The 19,771-nt window shown below is 47.3% G+C and overlaps 1 protein-coding gene and 1 long non-coding RNA gene across 4 annotated transcripts in view; one reads left to right on the top strand and one right to left on the bottom strand.

Moving 5' to 3' along the window:
- The window catches only part of LOC138569449 (uncharacterized), a 144,639-nt gene extending 131,393 nt beyond the window's left edge, over positions 1-13,246 (bottom strand). For 2 of the 3 annotated variants that reach the window (XR_011303240.1, XR_011303241.1), the window contains exon 1: positions 13,120-13,231. This is a non-coding gene — a long non-coding RNA (uncharacterized lncRNA). Of the gene's footprint in view, positions 1-13,119 lie in introns of all 3 variants that reach the window. The other variant, XR_011303242.1, reaches the window with a different exon arrangement.
- Positions 12,840-18,938, top strand: LOC138569448 (transcription cofactor vestigial-like protein 4). Its single transcript, XM_069647425.1, has 5 exons — positions 12,840-13,418; positions 15,424-15,589; positions 16,344-16,767; positions 17,031-17,124; positions 17,616-18,938. Exons 1-5 carry the CDS (start codon positions 13,352-13,354, stop codon positions 17,867-17,869), a joined length of 1,005 nt encoding a protein of 334 aa, XP_069503526.1. The 5' UTR covers positions 12,840-13,351; the 3' UTR covers positions 17,870-18,938.
- Positions 18,939-19,771: the final 833 nt, after the last annotated feature.

Genomic DNA, 19,771 nt, shown 5'->3' with positions numbered 1-19,771 from the left:
CTCCAAGAAACTTGAAGTTCGCCATCCACTGTGGAATCCATGAGAATATGGATGAAAACCAACTGTCATTGGTAATGTCCTCTGTCTCGTCTTCCATCTTGGTGTGCAGGTTTGTTAACAATGTTATGGCCTCTGTCAAAGTGGGAACGTGCAACATGAAGGGCCAATTTTGGCGCAAACTCCTCCTTCCATTGCTGTGATCATGTCAAGGACATATCTGTTCTGCAAGGTCATTAATCGTATGGCCCTCAGTTCTTCCTCCCCCTTCGGCTGACTCACACCCTGTCACAGCCCTTTCCATGCCCCACTTAGCTATATCTAATACTCTTGAGGTTCTTGCCCCTGTCATGAGGATTCGCCCGAAGCCCAAAGCCAAATGCAACTCCTGGTACAACTCTGACCTCGTCACCCTCAAACGCACGTGCAGGGTGGCTGAGAGGAAATGGTGCGCTTCATGCACATCCTCTGACAAACTGGCCTGCCACCTGCTCCAATGGCAATACCGGCTCTCTGTCCTCACCAAGAAGAGAGCTCATATCCAAGCCTGCGTCTCTGCGGCATCTAACAACTCGGCTGAACTCTTTAAAATCTGCAAGGAACTAGCCAATTCTTCCGCAGTCTCTACCTCTCCTGTCCCTTCCCAGGCCCTCTGCACAGCACTGGCTTCTCATTTCATCTCTAAAACTCAGGACATCTTGGGCCTCATTACGAGGTTGGAGGTAAGGGGTTAACAGCGCCGGTAAATGTGCCAGTGCCGTTAACCCCTTACCTCCACATTACGAGGTCCTTTAGCGGGTCCCGCTAAGGGCACCTGGTTTTACCAGGTGCCCTTAGCGGGACCCGCTAAAGGACCAGCATGATAATAACGGGCCCGTTATTAACGGGCCCGTTATTAGCATGCTCACCATTCCCATTGAGCCCCATGGGGGTTCCCTGAATGGGGAAATACTGGGTCCTCCAAGGTTGGAATGGCCCGGTAATTCCCCATTCAGGGAACCCGGACCCGGAATGCAGTAAGGGGGTAGCCATGGTGATAATAGCACCATGGCTACCTCCAACCTCGTAATGAGGCCCCTTGTCTTCTCTCTCGTCCTCTCCCCTTCCTCCCTCTACTCCCTGCACTTCCTCTGGCCCCTGTTCGGCCTCCTCTCCTCCTTCCTTCTCTGTCTTTCCCCTTTTCTTCCCAAGGTTTCTAGACAAGTCAGATCTATGATAGTCTTGGCAAAACAGGTTCATCCAAGATGGGGTGTGTGCGAAGTACTAAGGTCCGATAATGGGCCACAATTTGTTAATGAGCTATTTGAACAAATAGGACTTCTATTGAGTATAAAACAAACCTTTTCTTCTGCTTATCATCTACAAGCAAACGGATGTGTGAGAGTCTCAACGGCTTCCTAAAAGAGAGGATAGCCAAGATCAAATTAACTTTGAAAAAGGGATGGCTATATTGCCTACCTCTAGCCTTATATGCCCTTCGAAATCAGCCAGGTTCAGACCACCATCTTATGCCCCACGTGTTAGGGACAGGGTGTCCCATGAGGACACGTCTTATGCCCCATCTAGAGTCAGGCGTGATGCCCAGAGTGTAGAGCAGACTCTAGGTGATGAAATGCATGATTATTTGACATGTATGACTACCAGTGTTTCTTTCATTGCAGATCAAGTCAAGCATCGGAGGGAGGGGTCAAGGAACATGGAAGAGGACAGCCCAGGAACCAATCCGAGTGAATTATTGCCACCACCAAAGTTATATGTTGTTGACCAAATCCCTATAAAGAATTTCACCCGAAGATGGCATGAACCTAGGTTTAATGGTCCCTTTTGTATTGAGGAAGTCTCCCCTACTGCAGTTAAGGTATCTGGAAGAAGAGCTTGGTTACATTTAAGAGACATACAAATCTACAAAGGCGAGACCCTTCCACCAGCACTTGTTGACTATGAAGCTAGACAAGAAGAAGAATTTCCACATTTGCAGACTCGATCGATGACCAAGAAGAAGGACAATAAAACAGTGTCTGGTTAGCACACAGTTATTTTGGACTGGAATTCGGTGGACACTCCTTAAACATTCGAGCAGGAAGTGCCTGGACTTGCAGAGAATTACAGAGGTTAAAAAGTACTTTCTAGAAATTCTTTAAGGAATAACATTGCATGAGTACTATGCCGAAACGTCAGTTTCTGATTAGAAATTGGAAGAGAGATCAATACCCATATTCAGTTTTAGTAGCACATCTGTTTCAAGGATAATATATGATACCCGTTGACAGTAACACACATTGGCTTGTAGTTGCTATTTTTGTATATATACTTCAGTCATAACCTGCTCTTATTAGAAGAGATGTTAATATTCACACCTTTCTTAATTACCAAAAACATGGTCCACTCACAAGAAGACTTCTGATTGCGATAATTGAGCAGATTGTGCAACTACAAATGTAAATTGAACACCCATATTAAAATGATTTGTGAAGAGGATAATGTGATTATAGATAGAGCACGAGTTCAACAAGTATTGGAATGGCACACCAAATGTTTCAGACTTCTATGTGTGATATATATATGCATATGTATTTTCTTATTCTTTGTGTACCTTTCGAAGTCTCTATTATCCTAATGATCCAATTGAACAAACAACACCTATGATTTTTCCTAGTATGAGTAGAAATTATAATAATTTCTTTAGTTTCTATGGCAGGGGTCCCCAACCTTTCTTAGCATTGAGCAACATTTACGTGCCAGACGGAATGGTGAGCAACTACATTGCTTTGGTGTAATTTTTGGCATTCAGTTGGGGCTAAAATGATTGGAACACAAATCATAACTGTACTAAGTTCAATAGTGCTAATGGCACACATTAATAATCAGTAATTAATAGTAATCCATCCATCTAGTCCAGGCAATCGATAATGGCCTTTAGCATAATTTTACATTTAATTGTATAGAAATACAAAGTTTAGTATACATTAAGTGGCAAACAGTATATTTTTAGGCACGAGCACAGCAGAATTATTCAACATTGTGAGACGTAACAAAATATGTGAGAGCATGGAGTTCTCTCCCAGGACATTTTCAAGAGATTAAACGGCAAATGTTGCAGTTTAAACATGTTTGAACAGTAACATTTAAACCAAAATTAAAGGCTTGTTTTGGGTCCATCCCCTCCTCAAAACGGATTGTCAGGATCTTTAGTAGAAAACTGTGCTTTTTATAGGAGTAGAGGGTGACTGACACTGGACAGAATATGGTACAATTTAAATATCATTTAATACAGCCTTTGAGTGGGGAGGGCTATCCACCTAAGAATTCCTGTGAAATATAGTGGCAAATAGTGCTTTTTAAAGCACTATAGGTCTGTTACATTGAAGCCAATTGATTAGGATTTAAAAGAAAATGTTTCTGATGGATTTGGCTACTCTTTCCCCAAGCAATCATCTCGGAAATATAGTTGTAAGGGGTATATTTTTAGGGACATTAGTAGGCCACTAACATTATTCACAACTTTTTATTATAATTGTTTTTTATAGCACGCTTATACCAAAGAGGTTTCTAAGCGCTGATCCAGGATTAGTACCTGTGTTGCTCAATGTCGCCTTGCTTGCAAGGCGAGCGTGTTGCCACTGAGCTATACTACCCGTGTTGGAACTTTTGAAGACAACTTTACAGAAGCAATGAAGATTTTCCTTGATACTGTGCATATTATATGTTTATGGTTGTATACCTCACTTGTTAAGTGCTTACCCTTGACAATGGTTCAGCCTGCACTGCGCAAGTTGAAACCTATGGCAGGGTCGACATAGCCATTCATCTTTGAAGATTGATAAATTCAGTAAATTACATTGGGTAACAGAAGCCGGAAGAATCTAGCAAGAAATGCTATACTAAAGTAAATATAATATGGCTATGCCACTGAGAAATTATTTTCACTAACTTAAGTGCCATTGGTAGCTATACTAATTAATCATTGTGCACAAACTAATTAATCATTGTGCACAATTTGGTACTCATTCACCTTAATTGCCCATTAGCCACATGCCAGATAACCAAAGCATAAAACAATGAGAAATGTTCCACCAGGACACTGAATTACAAGACATATGTAACATTTGTGACAAACATGATGCATAGGGCCCACAGACTTCATGTAAAGAAATTGACATACGCACATTTTTTAAGAAGGAAATGTGAGGAGTCAGGAATTAAAGTCGGACACAGGTTTGCCATGTTTTTGGTTAAAGACTTTTATAAAGGGGTTCACAAAAGGCCTCTATGACCCTGCTCTGACAGTAATTTCCCTCCCTAACCCAGAACTAAGGATCTGTCTGTGTCAAGATGTCAAAGACAAAACTGTGCTATGTCCAAAGTTCTATTCTGACCCTCAGACTATAACCTAAACTATAAGGTGAAAAGGGGTATGTCTTTAACATTGAAATGTAGAAAAGTGTTCATAAAGGAAGAATAAATTGTTCAAACAAAGGTTCTTCACGAAAGAAGATTCTTGGCTCCAGGGCGTAGTTCCCTTCCCCTGGATTCTTTGCTCCTTGAGGTTTTTATAAACAATAGATATTTGGGCCTCTCTTGGCCAACTTCCACACAAAAACTGTTTGGCTTTACAATTTTGGTTTCTTTCGGGACACCTGGTATTTCTATCAGATGGTGTGGTTTCTTCTTTCTTGTTTAAAAAAATCCTTTTCAATTGCCTGGTATACTCTCCTGACAGGGCTTCTCTTCATTCAGAGTCTTCGCCCACTTCCAAAGTTCCTTATATATAATGTTGGATAATGTATCCTTCTGATATGTTATCTCCTCTCTGCTTCTTAAGTATTTGCACTGTGTGCATTCACACATTAGAAGAGGGGTGGGTTGTTTGTGATTTAGGCCCCCCCTTTTCAGTTTGTCCATTCTTTATCTCTTTCTCTGTTAAGCGGTTCCCAAATGTTCACACTTCGTGTGCTTACCGATATGCCCCGGTGTCCACGCTGCTTCTGAGTGGACTCACCAGTCTATGCTTGTGTTGGTCAACTCTCTCGCAGTCTGCAGATGAAGGATTCCCATCTGCCTCCTTCTCGCAGGTACCTTTCCCTCATTTGCTGGTCCTCCACGGCTTCCACTTGACATGCCTGCTTTCATCTTGGCTCCGGTAAGTGAAACGCTGCTTTCCTTTGTCTGCGAATGCCCAGGAGTCCCTCACCAGCTCCTAGCGTTCTCACAGTGTCTCTTGGCTCAGCAGCTTCTTTCTCAATCAATGAGCCGCCTGGCTCCACAATGCCGGTCCCGGCTCTTCAGTTCTCTGGTCCTTATAGAGAGGTGCAGCTCTCTCTAGCCAGTCGCCACAGCAGCTGTCATTGATTTTTGATTTGGGCTGCGTACATTTCCCAGGCACAGGTGTGTGCCAAAAAACACTAGAGTGCTCTTTGGGCTTGCAGTGTCTTTTGCTTCACATTGCTCGACTTTTCTTCTTTGTCCCAGTACTTTGCGGATTCTGGGAACCAAAGTCTGTTGTGGACAATTGACTTATGGGACTTGAACAAGCATTTTTAAAAGGTTTTGATGGCAAGTCAGTTCTGATTGATTGACAAGTGGATTTGAAAAAGGTGATTTCATCAGATTTGGTAAAAGGGGCTTCCCTGTTCTTCATAGGAAAAGGAGTAGATGCATGACAATAGGCCATGAGGATTTCCGACACAGGGAGGTTATTTTCAAAGGAAAACAGGGGATACCATGTCTCGCTCAATGGAGCCATGACATCACCCCAGCAGCTGTTTCCTCCCATGTGATCCTTCCTCATAAAGCCGCCCCCTGGGTCAGGATCAGGTAGTGGCCGCCATCCCCTGGCCACACGGGAGTAGGTTACCACCGCAATATCAGTGAGGCCCCCGACAGATTCACCAAGAAAGCTTGGGCGTGCATGCCACTTATTAGTCCAGTATTAAAGTACCAGCTCTACAAAGGCACAGAAGTTGGCAGTTTTCACCAGAAAACAAACATGGGCATCTAGTTTGATTATTTTTCCCATTAACGCACTTTCGTACTCGACAAAGAATCAGAAGATGAAAAGGTCTTCACAAAGATGATTCAATTCGTGTGGAACATTTTGGGTAATACATTGCATTCTGGCAACAAACGCAAATATTACATGTACAAAAGAAGCTCATTGGAATTTCATTGACAGTTGGGCATTCAAGTCACTTATTTTCTTGCTATTCATTTGCCAAGTGTTGGCAACTAACCCTCTATTGTCTACCTTAATGCTGCAGGGGAAGGCTCAGTAGGCTGCAACATTTTCTTTACAGATTGTGTACTTGATCTAGCCAGTGGTGCACCTCATTGTATACTAGAGCACGATGTGGCCTAGAAACATTACAGTGCTAAGACTGTGACTCTCTCAATAAGTGTGGGTTCAGTGGGTAGTCATTTTTACTTTGGATTACAGCAGCAGTACAATGGATAGTCACATGGATGACCAGGCCAGTCTAGGTCCTGTGCTTCAGGTTCTCTTCAATGGCTGGGGTGTGTCTCATCTGAAGCCATGAGAGATTAATCTCTGCAGCCACCCCCTTGCTCTCTGTACCCACCCGGCCTTCCCCACCACTCGGACCACTCTACTGATGCCTCCACAGCTAATGCTTTGACAACTAACAGTATGCCATGCCTGGTAAATAGAGCAGACTGATTGGCTAGCCTGCCCGTGCAGTCCTGGATCAGGGTACACCGCCATTGATGTCTGATCCCTGAATGTCCCCATTCTTGGCCTCCACACAATGGCCCAAAGCAACTGGTGAGCAACATTTTAGGGTCAGGAGAGCAACAGGTTGCTTGTGAGCTACACGTTGGGGATCACTGCTCTATGGGCATGTCTGGTGACATAAGAGGGATGCAGAGGAAGATACCCAGGGGATAAATATATATCTTGATAATTCAGTTCACCTGGGGAATAATATGTGGTACCAACACATGAAAAAGGTGGGGGAGAGAGCATCTGATGAGAATTGCTACGTCTGCTCTCTCATCCCCTATGCCATAACAACAGTAAGAACCTTCATTTCAAAAGAGATGTCAGCGCAAGATGCGAAGTCCCTCAGTCATCTAGCAGCATGTAATACTAGAGGACAGTTTCAAGGGTACTAGGCAGTCTTGCGATGGAGATCAAGACAGTTATTTCCATACCAGGATGATTATATCACGACAACACAAATGGAAAACGAGCCTGGATGGACAGACAAGATACTTGTGTATCCTTCTTCAGTACAAGACAAGGTGATTGTTGAAGAAATGATAAGGATGACCTGTTCTGACATGACGGAAAAGACTGGAATGTCTGATTGCTGGGAACGGTCACAACGTCTAATCTATGGATGAGCGAGTACGACCAAAGTATGGGAAGAGGGAATGATGTCCTGTGCAGCTCATCTGCTAGGGAAGGAAGCAGTGCAGGTACAGAAGGTAAATGATGAGTGCCTAAAGTCATAGGCCAAGTTCTCTGAACTGGTGACATGGGTGGAAGATGAAGGGGGCCCAGTAGCTGTAGTCCTATTGGTTAATGCAACACTATGCTTTCGGGTATATGTCCTTGACATGATTCCAGCAGTGGAAGGAGGTGTGTGCCCCAAGATCGGGCCATCATGTTGTACATTCACACCATCTCATGACGGCCAGAACAGGACTTTGAGAGAGGCCATATCAATATTGACAGATCTACACGTAAAAATGGTGGATGAGACAGAGGCCATTGGAGATGATAGTTGGTTCTTACTCCTGTTTTCATAGATTCCTTATTGGATGGCAAACCTATTCAAGTTCCTTGGATCAATATATGTGATAATAATATTTGGATTCTGTATGATAAGGATAAACATTGGACAATGTCAGAAAATGGCAAAGAAAGCAGTGGGAATGAAGATCATGATTGACGCAAAGGGTGAACCAGAAGACAAAGTTCTGAATGATGATGCCATCCAAGAATACATAAAAGCAAGTATTGTGGCACTTGAAGGAACATAATTCTGGTATCCAAATAATCATAAGAATTATGTGGGACGTTGGGTCTTCTGTACCCCGAATAGACAATGCAATTACATGACTTGGAGTGTGGATGAACACATTAAAACAGTGGGACCCCTGAAGAGGGGTGACGAAGATATAGACACCCAAGAAATACTTCTTCAAGCGAAAATACAAAGAAGTAGGAAAACTTGAGGAGGTGTTTGAGGACTCGACCAGAGGGGGGAATGTAGAGGACCAGATGTATACACCTGCAGGTGATCCAGCCCCCTACCTTCTTTGTATTGGACACATGATACTGTCCCTTGCCTGACACCAGCTATTGTGCCAATACCGCAGCGAGTATTTGGAAGGAGATACCCATTAAGACAACCCTATGGAATGTACCCTCGAAGTGATGACAACCTACAGGAGGAACTCCCTGAAGGAATCTGAGAAAGAGCAAAGAAAATGAACTAATGACGTCATAAAAAAGTGTACATGATGGACCAAGATACCGATTGAAGACAATATACAGATTCTAGAGGACAAATGACGAAGTAAAGAATTGAGTGAACTATCAACGTGGAAAAGAAGAATATTACATGTTAACAAAGTGCTGCAGAAAATAGATGTTCAATAAATGTACAGAAGCTGAAACGCAAGGTAGATCAAGTCATTGAATAGGCTAGCTTTGAGTAGTGAATAGAATGCAAACCCGCCATTGTACAGAAACTGGACATTGGTATCATGAAAGAAATAAGCCAGAAACACATGAACGGAAAATGAAAAGCTGTGTCACAGCAGAATAGCAGGCTAGTGGAGCTGTGTGGTGAGGCTCTCTGGCCTGAAGTCAAGATCTTAGAAATCGAGGTCAGCTATCTACTCTGAAGAAGAACGAGTGTGCGGAGGATGAATCTTCTCACGTTAAGGTGCAAGAAAAAACACAAACAATGCCAAGTTTTAATTCATTTAGAGCATTTAAAAACTGCAAAATGGACCAGATCGTGGTCTCTTGTCATGTGTGCCAAGGATGGAAATAGAGCTTGAACTTGGAGTTCCAGACACGATTGTGAGTGCCCTCCTCATGTGCATTCCCAAGATGAGAAAACTCTGCAAGGCCAAGTACAAAGACAATGTCATGGCAGCCTGCATGGGTGATGATAGATGCTGGGCTAATTGGGTGGTGAGATAGTGTCATGTGGTGCCCTTGGAAATGCTGGCAGCATTGGAGACTCCATTAAGGTTCCACTACCTTATTCCATCAACAGCGGTTAGCGGTCTAGCTCCCATCCAACATAGCCGCCGCTAGTATTTCTGCCTGCGGAAGCTGAGGATCGCTGCGTTGAATCCCGTCACATTGGCGAGACACTGTCTTTCGCTTTCTAGTTCTATTGAACCGCCTGTTCGGTTGTTTCCCAACAGATCCAACCGTGCCCCTTTTCTTCCCTGCTCTCCGTGGGTTCTTCCAGTCTCTACCCCGTCCAATTACCCGAATTTGTACTGAGCTCCTTTTCTCTGACCGTACCCTGTCCTTCCCGGGGTACTCTCCCTTTCCTTAAAGTGTTTCTCTTGTTGCATCTTCCCTCTTCCAGGTTTCTCCATTGTTCCGCTGGGCTCCCCTTACCATGAAGTTTCACCAGCCCCCCTGCAGGGAGTCCTCTCTTACGGTCACTCCACAAGGTTTCGCTCTCTCCTTTTTCTCCCCTTCCGCTATCTTGTGAGCCCTCTAACTTCTCTGTCTCTTCCCGTTATTCTCGTTGAACTATCCCATTCTTCCCCGTTTGTCCACTCCCTCGCGGGCTCATCTGTCATCTGGGTTTTTTATCCCCGATTCACGCAGAGCAGTTCCCTACACTTCAGTTTCTCCTCTGGCTTCCCTGGAAGCTGTTCTTGTTCTCCACCTGGGTTTGGCTTTTCCTCTTGCTGCACCTTACCATTCCTCTACCTTTCTGATCTGTGTACCAAAGGAACTGATTATTTACTGTTCCAACCCCCCTAGCGCATTCCGACACTGTGCTTCAGAGAGCCCAGTGACATCAGTTTCTTACAGACCACCATCCGAGCAACACTGCTGGAGCTAGCTGCTGCTGGAGCCTTCTAACCTTGAACCCTGTTGATTACCCGATTCCCTGAAGTCTTTCAGTCCTGTTACAAGCTTCGTTTTGGAGGATCCTCTATTGAAGAACCAAATGGATTTCTGGAAACATCATTCATCGTGAAATACACAGCTGAACTCAACAAAGGGTTTTTTGGTGCCGACTGGCTTTTTCCCTGTTTTGGGGGGCTTGCTCCTCGGGGTTCCCTTTGGCCTAGAATACACAACGGGCCAAGGTGGCCTCCGAGGGAGCTCGCCTCCACCTCCACGATAAAAAGAAGGAGAGGAAGGTAAAGGATACTAAGAAGCCAAGATAGAAGAAGAGATCTGAAGACCCTGACAGCTCCAACGAAGACCCAGGTGAGGAGCAAGTATGGGAGGGATCACGAGTGCATGAGAGATAGCTTCATGTCCTAGCTCTCTGCACCTGGGTCTGGGCTTACGTGCTGCTAAAGGAACCGAATGTTCCAGACATGGCACAAGCGTGCCAACCAATTGTATTAGTCCGTATAATGAAGGACCTTGTAGTTGAGAAGACCAATGAAACTCGATGTCACTATTTTTTCTTAAAGTACATGTTTGAAGAGGTAGGCATAAGTTGTCCACCTGATAAAGGGCAGCCAATAACAATCCTAGCCCCTATATGATTGTATATCTAGATATTTCCCCTAATCAATCCCGACCCTTGATTGGTTTTTCACTATTGCCACGTAGTATGACATCACTCAGATGCATAATTGAGTATATGAAGTGTATTTTTTGGGGAAATCATTGAGAGTATGTGCGTTGATCTTCGTTGTAACCTCCTGTTTTAGATAATTCTTAATAAAACAGAAACTTTCCATCTTCTTGAGTTTGTCTGGTTGTTTAGACTCCATCCATTTCATATGCACGTTCCAAAGGGCCTTAAGCTCGCTCGCAAGAGCAGAAACTGAAGTGATCCATACAAAGGTTAGGGGAGTGACTGACTTGGCAGTTGAATACCAGAGGATGGCCATTCATTCTCAAGGGACATACAGCACAAGGTTTTCCTCTTGGATGTATTTAAAGCTCTAAAAAAGGGCAGGATGTGCGTAAGAAGATATGGTGAGTATAGGTGCATAAGGTTAAGGTCTGAAGTAAGTGGGTGCATTGGGGACAGCAGGGGGCCACTCCCAAAGCGTAACAGAGTTACAGGATGGTCCTAGCCAGGGGGGAGTTCTCGCTGCAGGTCCAGCCGTAAGTGGTACCCGCTGGCACCGCGGGTACCACTTACGGCAAGTGCGCAGGTTCATCGGGCACTGGCCCTCTTATGTACAGTTGAGACTCCTCCCCAACTAAATGCATTGGTCCCGGGTTTATTCGCTCCAGGCTAGGGTGTCGGAGCTACTGCGTGGCAGTTGGTAACCAGAGGCGAACGTCTGCTATGTAAAACCGGAAGTGACACAGGTCACCCAATGACAATAAAATACTGGTGAAAGCCTGGGAATTGGAAAGGGCCACACAAAAGGTGTTGCAGGCCACAGTGCCGGCCCCAGGTCTGGCAGCGCCCTGTGCGAGATATGTGCGTCCGCCTACCACAAATACAAAACAGCAAGGGGCTGGCTCAGTTCTGTTGTTCGGCTGATACTAGAACAAGTATCAGCCGAACAACAGAAATGAGCCTCCTGCTGTCCATGTAAAGTGTGTTTAAGGGCGCCTTGCCCCCAGCTCAGTATCATGTAAACAGCACCTATTAAAGAATCATGCCTTTGTGTGGCTGCATCCTCCCAGCGCACCTTCAGTCGGTGCTGGTAGGCCATTACACTAATGGAGGCTGGGGCCGACCGCCATTTTGTTTGCTGACTCCAATAGAATGTGATCTGCTTGTTCCAAAAATATGATTGTCTTTGTGGTCTATTTTATAAATGCATATGGCCTGTGGATCTGGGGTAGGGGTCCAAGGCAGGGCATGGCCCTACTATGGCTCTTGGAGGCAAGCTAAGTCACTGATTACAAGTTATGCTTTTACCCAACACACGCACAACACACCACACAGTGAGAAGAACAGCCACTGGTGCAAGAAGGAGTCACATTATAAGCACAAGGAACATCTGAACACAGTCTGTACGGGGGAGATTAGGAGGCACTAGCGTCTGTGGGGGAAAATGATGTGCACATTTGTTAAGTCATCGAAAGCGGTGCACATACATGAAGTAACATCATTTTGGTCATGGTGGACTTCTTGCTAAACCTTGAAAGCCGCGCTTCAAGAAAGTACACGGGTGTCGATGGGCCGCCCCCACCACAGTTGCCCTGGGAAAGAATGCATGGCTGAAATTCACCAATGCACACTCTGACTCGTGGCATTGTTTAGTTGCCTGCAGTCTGCAGCTTATCTAAGCTTGAGTAACTGCAGCATTTTAGCAAAAGACCCATTATCCAACTGCGAATCTCCAAACTATCCCTCCAGCCCAAGGCCTTTCAATATAATATTCAAGTTGGACCAGCATTCCAATGTCAGGTGACCCTCATTACAACTTTGAAAAAGGTTGGCGTTGTACGTTTGCGTGGTTGCAGTCAGAACCTGCAGTGCGCGGGCGCAGGCTGTCTACAAAGCGCACCCAAATTGATCTATAAATGTGTTTTATTTGTATTCGGTGACTTTTAGGTGACCGCAGGCTGCCGCCTGCTCTTTGTGACATGGAGGTGGGTTTCCAGGGGTGCGATCGGGGGAGGGGGGGGGATGCACGCACGCTCCACGCGTTGTTTCATTACCTGCCCCACCCCCATCCCCAAACACACATCCTGTCGCTCGCCTGGTATGTCAGGCACCCGAGGCCTCCAGCTACACAATTCGGCGACAGGCCGAGCCCCCGTTCCTCCCTCCCCCCACAGCCCTGCAGCAGCAGGTACAACACAGGAGGGGCCTTTGCTCTTTGCCACCCGCACCACCACCACCTCCAAAACAGTGCGCTGGCAGGAGATTGGTTGCCGGCTGTCGGGGGGCGTCTCCCTCTCTCGCCCTCCCAGGGGTATATCCTTCTGGGGGCCGCCGGCAGGTTACCTCACACTTCATTCAGTACCTGATCCGGCGAGAGCAGCAGGGTTCACTCGCTAAGCGCGGCTTCGGAAAAGGGCAGCCCCGGGGCACGGATTCTGCGGACGCTCAGCAGCCCGCTGTCAGCGTCAGTAACCTCCGCCAGCACCAAGCCGCCGTCCCCCTCCCAGTCTCGCTCCTGCTCGCAGCACTTTCCTTGGGTGCCATCCCGCGTTTTACTCATCCCCACACAAGAGGCCCGGGAGCCCGCCGCTGCCATGGCCGTAGCCAATTTCCACTACACCACGGGCATCAGCCGGGGCTTCAAGGTGTACATCCTGGAAGGTAAGTTGGGAACCTCCATGTGCATGCGATATGAAATGGGCAATATTCGGAATAATAATACTGTCTGTGTGTACTAGGCATCGGGGCGTCTCTCCGCATTGGCTAGGGCAACTGCAATTATTACGGGCACTTTACAAGACAAAGTACTTTATTTATAAGCGCCTTACGAATGCACAATCAATAAATGAATACATTTGATACTAACCCCATATGAGAACAAAGACAGAGTTGCACACTACACACTTAGAGTCTGCGGTGTTACCGGGAAAAGCAGACTAGAATGGCATGGTTGTATTTCTGTGGCAGAGAGAGTCCGCTGTCCGCGGACTGTCCCCGAAGTTTCACAGCGATTGCACATGTGGGTGCTGCTCCTATGTCTGAACTTATTATGATTTAGAGAATAGACCTCACCCCGCAGGCTGAACCTAGGGTTTTTACCGCGATTACAGGTAATGGGCACACACCGTGCGCCAGCGGCCCTGTCTGCTGAGGGCGCTAGTGAGCGATGATTTAGGAGGGCCATTCTAACTTTGGAAAGGGAAGTTGGCACAATCGCTTACACGGAAACTGCCTCTTTTCTTTAGAAAGTGCGTTTTCTGAAAATTGAATTTTCTTTGATCTCCTCGGAGTTCAGTGTGCCCAGTGGCGATGCCTGTGAAGGCGCCGCCGGATCCAGTGTGCCCAGTGGCGATGCCCGTGATGGCGCCGCCCGGTCCAGTGTGCCCAGTGGCGATGCCCGTGATGGCGCCGCCCGGTCCAGTGTGCACAGTGGCGATGCCTGTGAAGGCGCCGCCGGATCCAGTGTGCCCAGTGGCGATGCCCGTGATGGCGCCGCCCGGTCCAGTGTGCCCAGTGGCGATGCCCGTGATGGCGCCGCCCGGTCCAGTGTGCCCAGTGGCGATGCCTGTGAAGGCGCCGCCGGCCACGCTGCTCTTTCAGGCCTGCATGACTCTCTCTCGCCTGCAGGCCCGAGAAGCCTACTTAAAAGTGAAAGTGTCCCCTGGAGATAACGGCGTGGCCTTTCCGGGCCCTTTCACCAGGGCCTGCATTGCATGGCGTAGAAGGAGGGCCCGGTTACAAAGGCCTGCCCAATGTAACGAGGCCCGCGCGTTACTTTCTGAGAATGGCATTTTATGAGATCAGAAATAAAACCGACTTGGGAAATATTCAAAGACATTAGGGGAGCAAGACAAGTGGCTAGGGGTCTCTGGTGGGTCAACGAGGGGCGCCCCGGATATAATAAAATAGAGAGGCGCAGGTGGGTGTGAAACGGGGTGCAAAGGCGAGATGCAGAAGTGTGAGGTGGGCTACTGGAGCGGGGCGGCGTGTGGACGGCAGAGAGCGAGATGCAGGGAGACCCCCGAGGGGCTTATTACCCCTTATAGAGCTCTGGCGCATACTGGGCTTGCATAAGCCCAGCAGAAGTAGCTGTGCTCGGCAGATCTATACAGATACATAAGGTTGCGCTGAGTTCGGCTGTCCATATCTGGTGCATTTGAGCGCCGAGGGGAGCCCGCGAGATAGAGCCGCGGGGTCTGCCACACGTGATCCCAAAAACCCAATTTACGCTCCCACCAGGCACGCGTGCCCTGTCGTCTGTTGCATGCGTGCACAGAGGGCCGATGCACCTCCCGCATAGAAGCCCTGTAAGGGCATATCGATGCAACAGGGAGAGCTTGCTTGCCAAGGGGTTGCATAAGTGCGTCACATTGCCATGCGTTTAGCAACTGAGGTAACATGCGTATAACAGCTCTGAACTGACCACATGCGTACAGGGTCATTGAGGTACATGCACAAATGCACTAAGGGGACCGTGTGTGTGTGTGTGTGTGTGTGTGTGTGTGTGTGAAGGAGCACTGCAGAGGACCCATGCCTCTATGACCCCTGATATCGCATATGCCCTCCCTACACACATTGTAGCCTTTTGTATTTTCATTGGAATTATTGTATTCTGAAAGGAAGGCTAGCAGGGTTATTGACCTCCTTTGCGGTTATCTCTTTACAGGCCAGCCCAGCATGAGGACTGAAGATCGGCTTCGCCCAGTCTCAAACCACAGGATCCCGGTCTACCCGATCAAACGCAAGCTGAGCCCCGAAAGACACAGTGTGACCACCACCCACCCGGCGGAGGGAACCCAGAAGAGGAAGAGGATCCCGCTCCCACTGACCATGTAAGCACTCCTTCTACCTGTACTCTCTAGCTCAGGGGGCTGCAACCTTCAGCTCTCCAGAGGTTTCGGACCACGTTTCTCACAATCCCTCACCATTGACTATGGCGGATAAGGGTGATGGGAGTTGTAGTCCAAATCATCTGCAGAGGCAATGCTCGTAAACCCTTGAGGGACAGAGGTCTTAGTAGCGTCTGTGAGTCCAGGGTGCTACTCGAGAGGTGGCGGGCAGAGGAGATTGAATGCTGTTGAGGGGATTTAATGATGCTGGTGGAGGTTTGAGAGCTAATTAGGGAAGTGACATCCTTGAGGGTATGGCAATCATTACAGAGGGTCAGAACCACAGAGAGTGCTAAAAACTGTTAAGGTGACTGCAATACAGAGAACTTTTCATAGTGGTTGGCGCCATTAATGACATTTGAGAACCATTGTAAGGGGCTGAACGTCACTGTGGGAAAATAAGACTTCAAATGGGGGTGTAGAATCAAGGAGTTTGGCATAGTTTGATGGGAGGGTGAGAAAAGTTAAAGGGAACTTGGAGCCTTTGATGAGGAGTGATGTCTATTGAGGGCCATTAAGAGCTATTAAGGGGGGGAGATGGGCTTGGATATAGAACTGGCCTCCCATTCATAGGCATGATCTCCCCCAGTGGGATTGAAGGGCACTAAAGGGTATTGTACACCACATGGACTCTATATTGCATTATCTGCTGCCACCCTACTAAATATTAACTTCTATGCTTTATTCTCACCCCCAGGGAAAGGGCGTCCCTTGTTACGGAGAGGCCGAAAGTCAGTGACCGGGAGAGAATCGCCAAGCTACCAGAGCGCCTGGAATTGGCAGGCTCGCCCTCTGACCGCACTGCCTTAGCGCGGGCCCTGCAGCAGCTCTTCCCAGCCTCCCTCCGCCTGGCAGCTGGTCAGCCCATTCCACTGCAGCCGCGCTGCACCCGCAACTACGCTGCAGAGCGGCCACCACACCACCAGCGGCATTCCTTCATGGCCCCGCTGCCCAGCCCAACCATGGACGAGCCCCTGGCACTGATCAAGAAGCCACGCAGCAGCTGCATGCCAGCTGACAGCCAGACCCCTAGCCCGGTGCCTGCCCCCAGCCAGATGCCCAGTCCCGTGTCCGCCGTCAGCAAGACACCCAGTCCTGTACCCGCCGCCATGCTGCAGCAGGTGAGAACCCACTTTAAAGCCTAGACTCTTCCCTTGTAAAACCCACAACTCACTTTCTTTCCTCTTCTCTCACACTGTTTCTCCTGTTCTTTCTCCATATTCCCCACTCTTTGTCTCCCTATTGCTGCCCCCTCTCTGCCTGAGTCTGCCCTTATCTCTCTCTCTCTCTCTCTCTCTCTCTCTCGCCATCTCTTTTTAACCAGGTTGCCTGTTTCTGTCACTCAACCGCTTGCCTCTCTAACACCAGCCTTGCTTCATTACAGATGCGGCCATCGGTCATCACTTGTGTCGCCAACTGGAACAAACAGTCATGCATTCCGGTGACCAACAGCCCCCGGCAAGAAACCAGCAGTCCAAGTAAGAACCCACCAATGCCCCATTGAGTAGTGTAGGCAATGGGAACCGAATGCCCATAGAGTAGGAATGGCACGGCCCAGTGAAAAAAACAAACTCCCCTGTATATAGGGCTGTGAAGAGGCAATGGTGCTACGAACACTGAATCCCTCTATATATCCAACGACCGGGCAATAAAGGGACTTGAGTATGTTTTAGAATGAAGGCCTTTTTATGTCCTCAGGACAAGTCTGGGACCATCTGGGCTGGGGAAAGCCATATTTATACCCCTAATAAAGCATGGTGGAAGTGGCAGTTTTGGGGCGAATCTCGCCCATATGGCCTCCTGATGGGGTAATGTAGGATTCTTGGAGGGGTTGACATCGCTGGGGCTGAATCCCTTTGTATTTTACTGGCAAAGCAGCGAAGGCCGTTTGATGGTTTAGTACATAGCTTGTTCTAATTTCGACTGAAACCCATTTAATAACACACTCTCTTTGTGAACTTCCTTTCAGATGATGCCAGCTCGCCACACACCTGTGACCCCGTGGTGGAGGAACATTTCCGTCGCAGCTTGGGGACACGCTACTGCCCCCCAGATTCTGCCAGTGCGCTCTCCATTGCCGGCAGTGTCGATGATCACTTTTCCAAGGCCCTAGGCTCCAAGTGGCTACTAATCCGCCAGCCTTCTATCGAGTCCAGTGGTGCGTCCTCCCGAGGGAGCCCGTCCCCGTCATCGCCCAGCAGCCGGCCTGGCAGTGCATCATAAATGTCAGCGTGGCCGCACCACGGCAACTGTGACCGAATCGCTGCCTGGGCAGTCGTCTGGAGCTAGCAGCTCAGGGATGGGACGCGATGGCCCTGACCACATCTGCTCAGTGGCACTGTGGGCGATCCTTGATGCTAAACCCTGAAACTAGTGAAACTTGGCCAATTCAGGCTAGAGTGTCTGGTGTTAGAGCAAAAATAGCCGGCAAACTTCCTTGTCTGCAGGTGACACTCGGCCAAGTCCAAGAACAAGTCATCCCTGTATGGACACTCAATACGAGGTGGTCTTCAAATAACACATTCTCTACCCGGCCAGGGAACAGGAAGAATGGACTGAAACCAGCGCGTTCTTCTCCCACACGAATCAGTTTCCCTGGAAGGCGAATGTTGGTTCCATATACAAGATCATCGGTGTAACTGTTCACCCTGCACTGATTGCAACTTAGAATCTGTTTCAATTTATTAAAAGTTGCTTAAGCAATGTAAGTTTCAAAGCCCCTACCTTCTACAAGGACAACAATCTGATATTGTACAGTTTGTATGTATGTCAGCCTCCATTGAGCAACAACATACATTTCCAAACACGAGACGTAATTTGATTTCTATGAATTCATATTTTCAAATTTCGTAATTTTCAAAATAACTGTCAAATTCAGGTTTCCACTTGTAAACAAACCGACTGTCCCTCTTTACAAAGGGCCGCCCAACTGCCAGGTTCCAACACCCCAAAGCACACATACACAAACTGTGCATGTCAGCAAAGTGTATGACAAAATCAACAACTGCCAACAATTGTAAATAGCTTATTTATTGTTTCACATTAGTGTAAATTGGTAATAATATTGAAACATCTTTTTTTCTCATTTTCTCTCACCCGTTCGTATGGCTGTTGGACTGGGAGTCTAGGGGGTCTCTGTATTTTGGGGACAGAAAAGAGATGAAATATCTTTAATATATATGTATATAAGCTGGGTTGTACTTGTTTTTTTAATGTTTGGCATCCAAAGCACTATCAATGTATGTAAATGTTATGTGTTTTTATATGTAATAAAGTGAAGGCAGAAATGGTATTCAGTCTTTTCGCACACATTTGAAGGAATTGTAATCTGTACACATATCAACGAGGAAAACAAACTCGGGCAACTTGTTGGGGAAACAAGTTAACAAGAAAAAGTAACAACCAGCTTTAGAAATAATGGAACGCGTACATGGTGGCCTGCACATGGAGTGCAACAAACACATATGAGCTGAAATGCTCCAGACATGAGAGTGTAAATGGGATTGGAGACACACAAGATTGGCCCGGGCACCAAAAAAACACCCACTTGTGACTTTTCCCAACAAACTGTAAGTGGTGAAGCTGCACACAGCATCCAGCCCGTGAGGGGCTCATTACGAGTATGGCAGTGAGGGAAAAACGCAATAACGTGGCGGTAATTCCGTTACTGACACATAACTGCTGCATTAGCACACCGTAGTACTACGAGTTTGGTGGTAAGGTGGAAGATAAACCTCCAGCAAAAAGCAGTGGTCAATTCTCCACCATATCGCCAGAAATCTGCAGAATTACTTCCAGCGGAATTACAATTCCGCCGAAATCCCGGGCGAGCTTCATGGACTCCAAAAATATACACATACACCGCCCTGCCGCCACTTGTAATCCTGCAGAAAATCCACTGGACCAAATGGTGGTAACGGTAATTCAGTTTGGCAGTATTTCAGCGGATTCTCGTAATGTCGCTCAAGGAGCCGAAACCGTTTGGTGCGCAAGGTGCTGGCTCGATGCGCGATTGGTCAAAGATGTCATCATACATAAAACAAATTGCCATAGGTAATCAATGAATTACATCTTTATGTCGATTCCTTCTGCCATCCTTTATTCTATGAGAGAAGACCAAAGTAG

The sequence above is a fragment of the Ambystoma mexicanum genome, chromosome 2q, assembly GCF_040938575.1.
Source record: "Ambystoma mexicanum isolate Mex_15411 chromosome 2q, UKY_AmexF1_1, whole genome shotgun sequence".
NCBI lineage: Eukaryota > Metazoa > Chordata > Amphibia > Caudata > Ambystomatidae > Ambystoma > Ambystoma mexicanum.
This window is presented reverse-complemented; position numbering and strand designations above follow the sequence as displayed.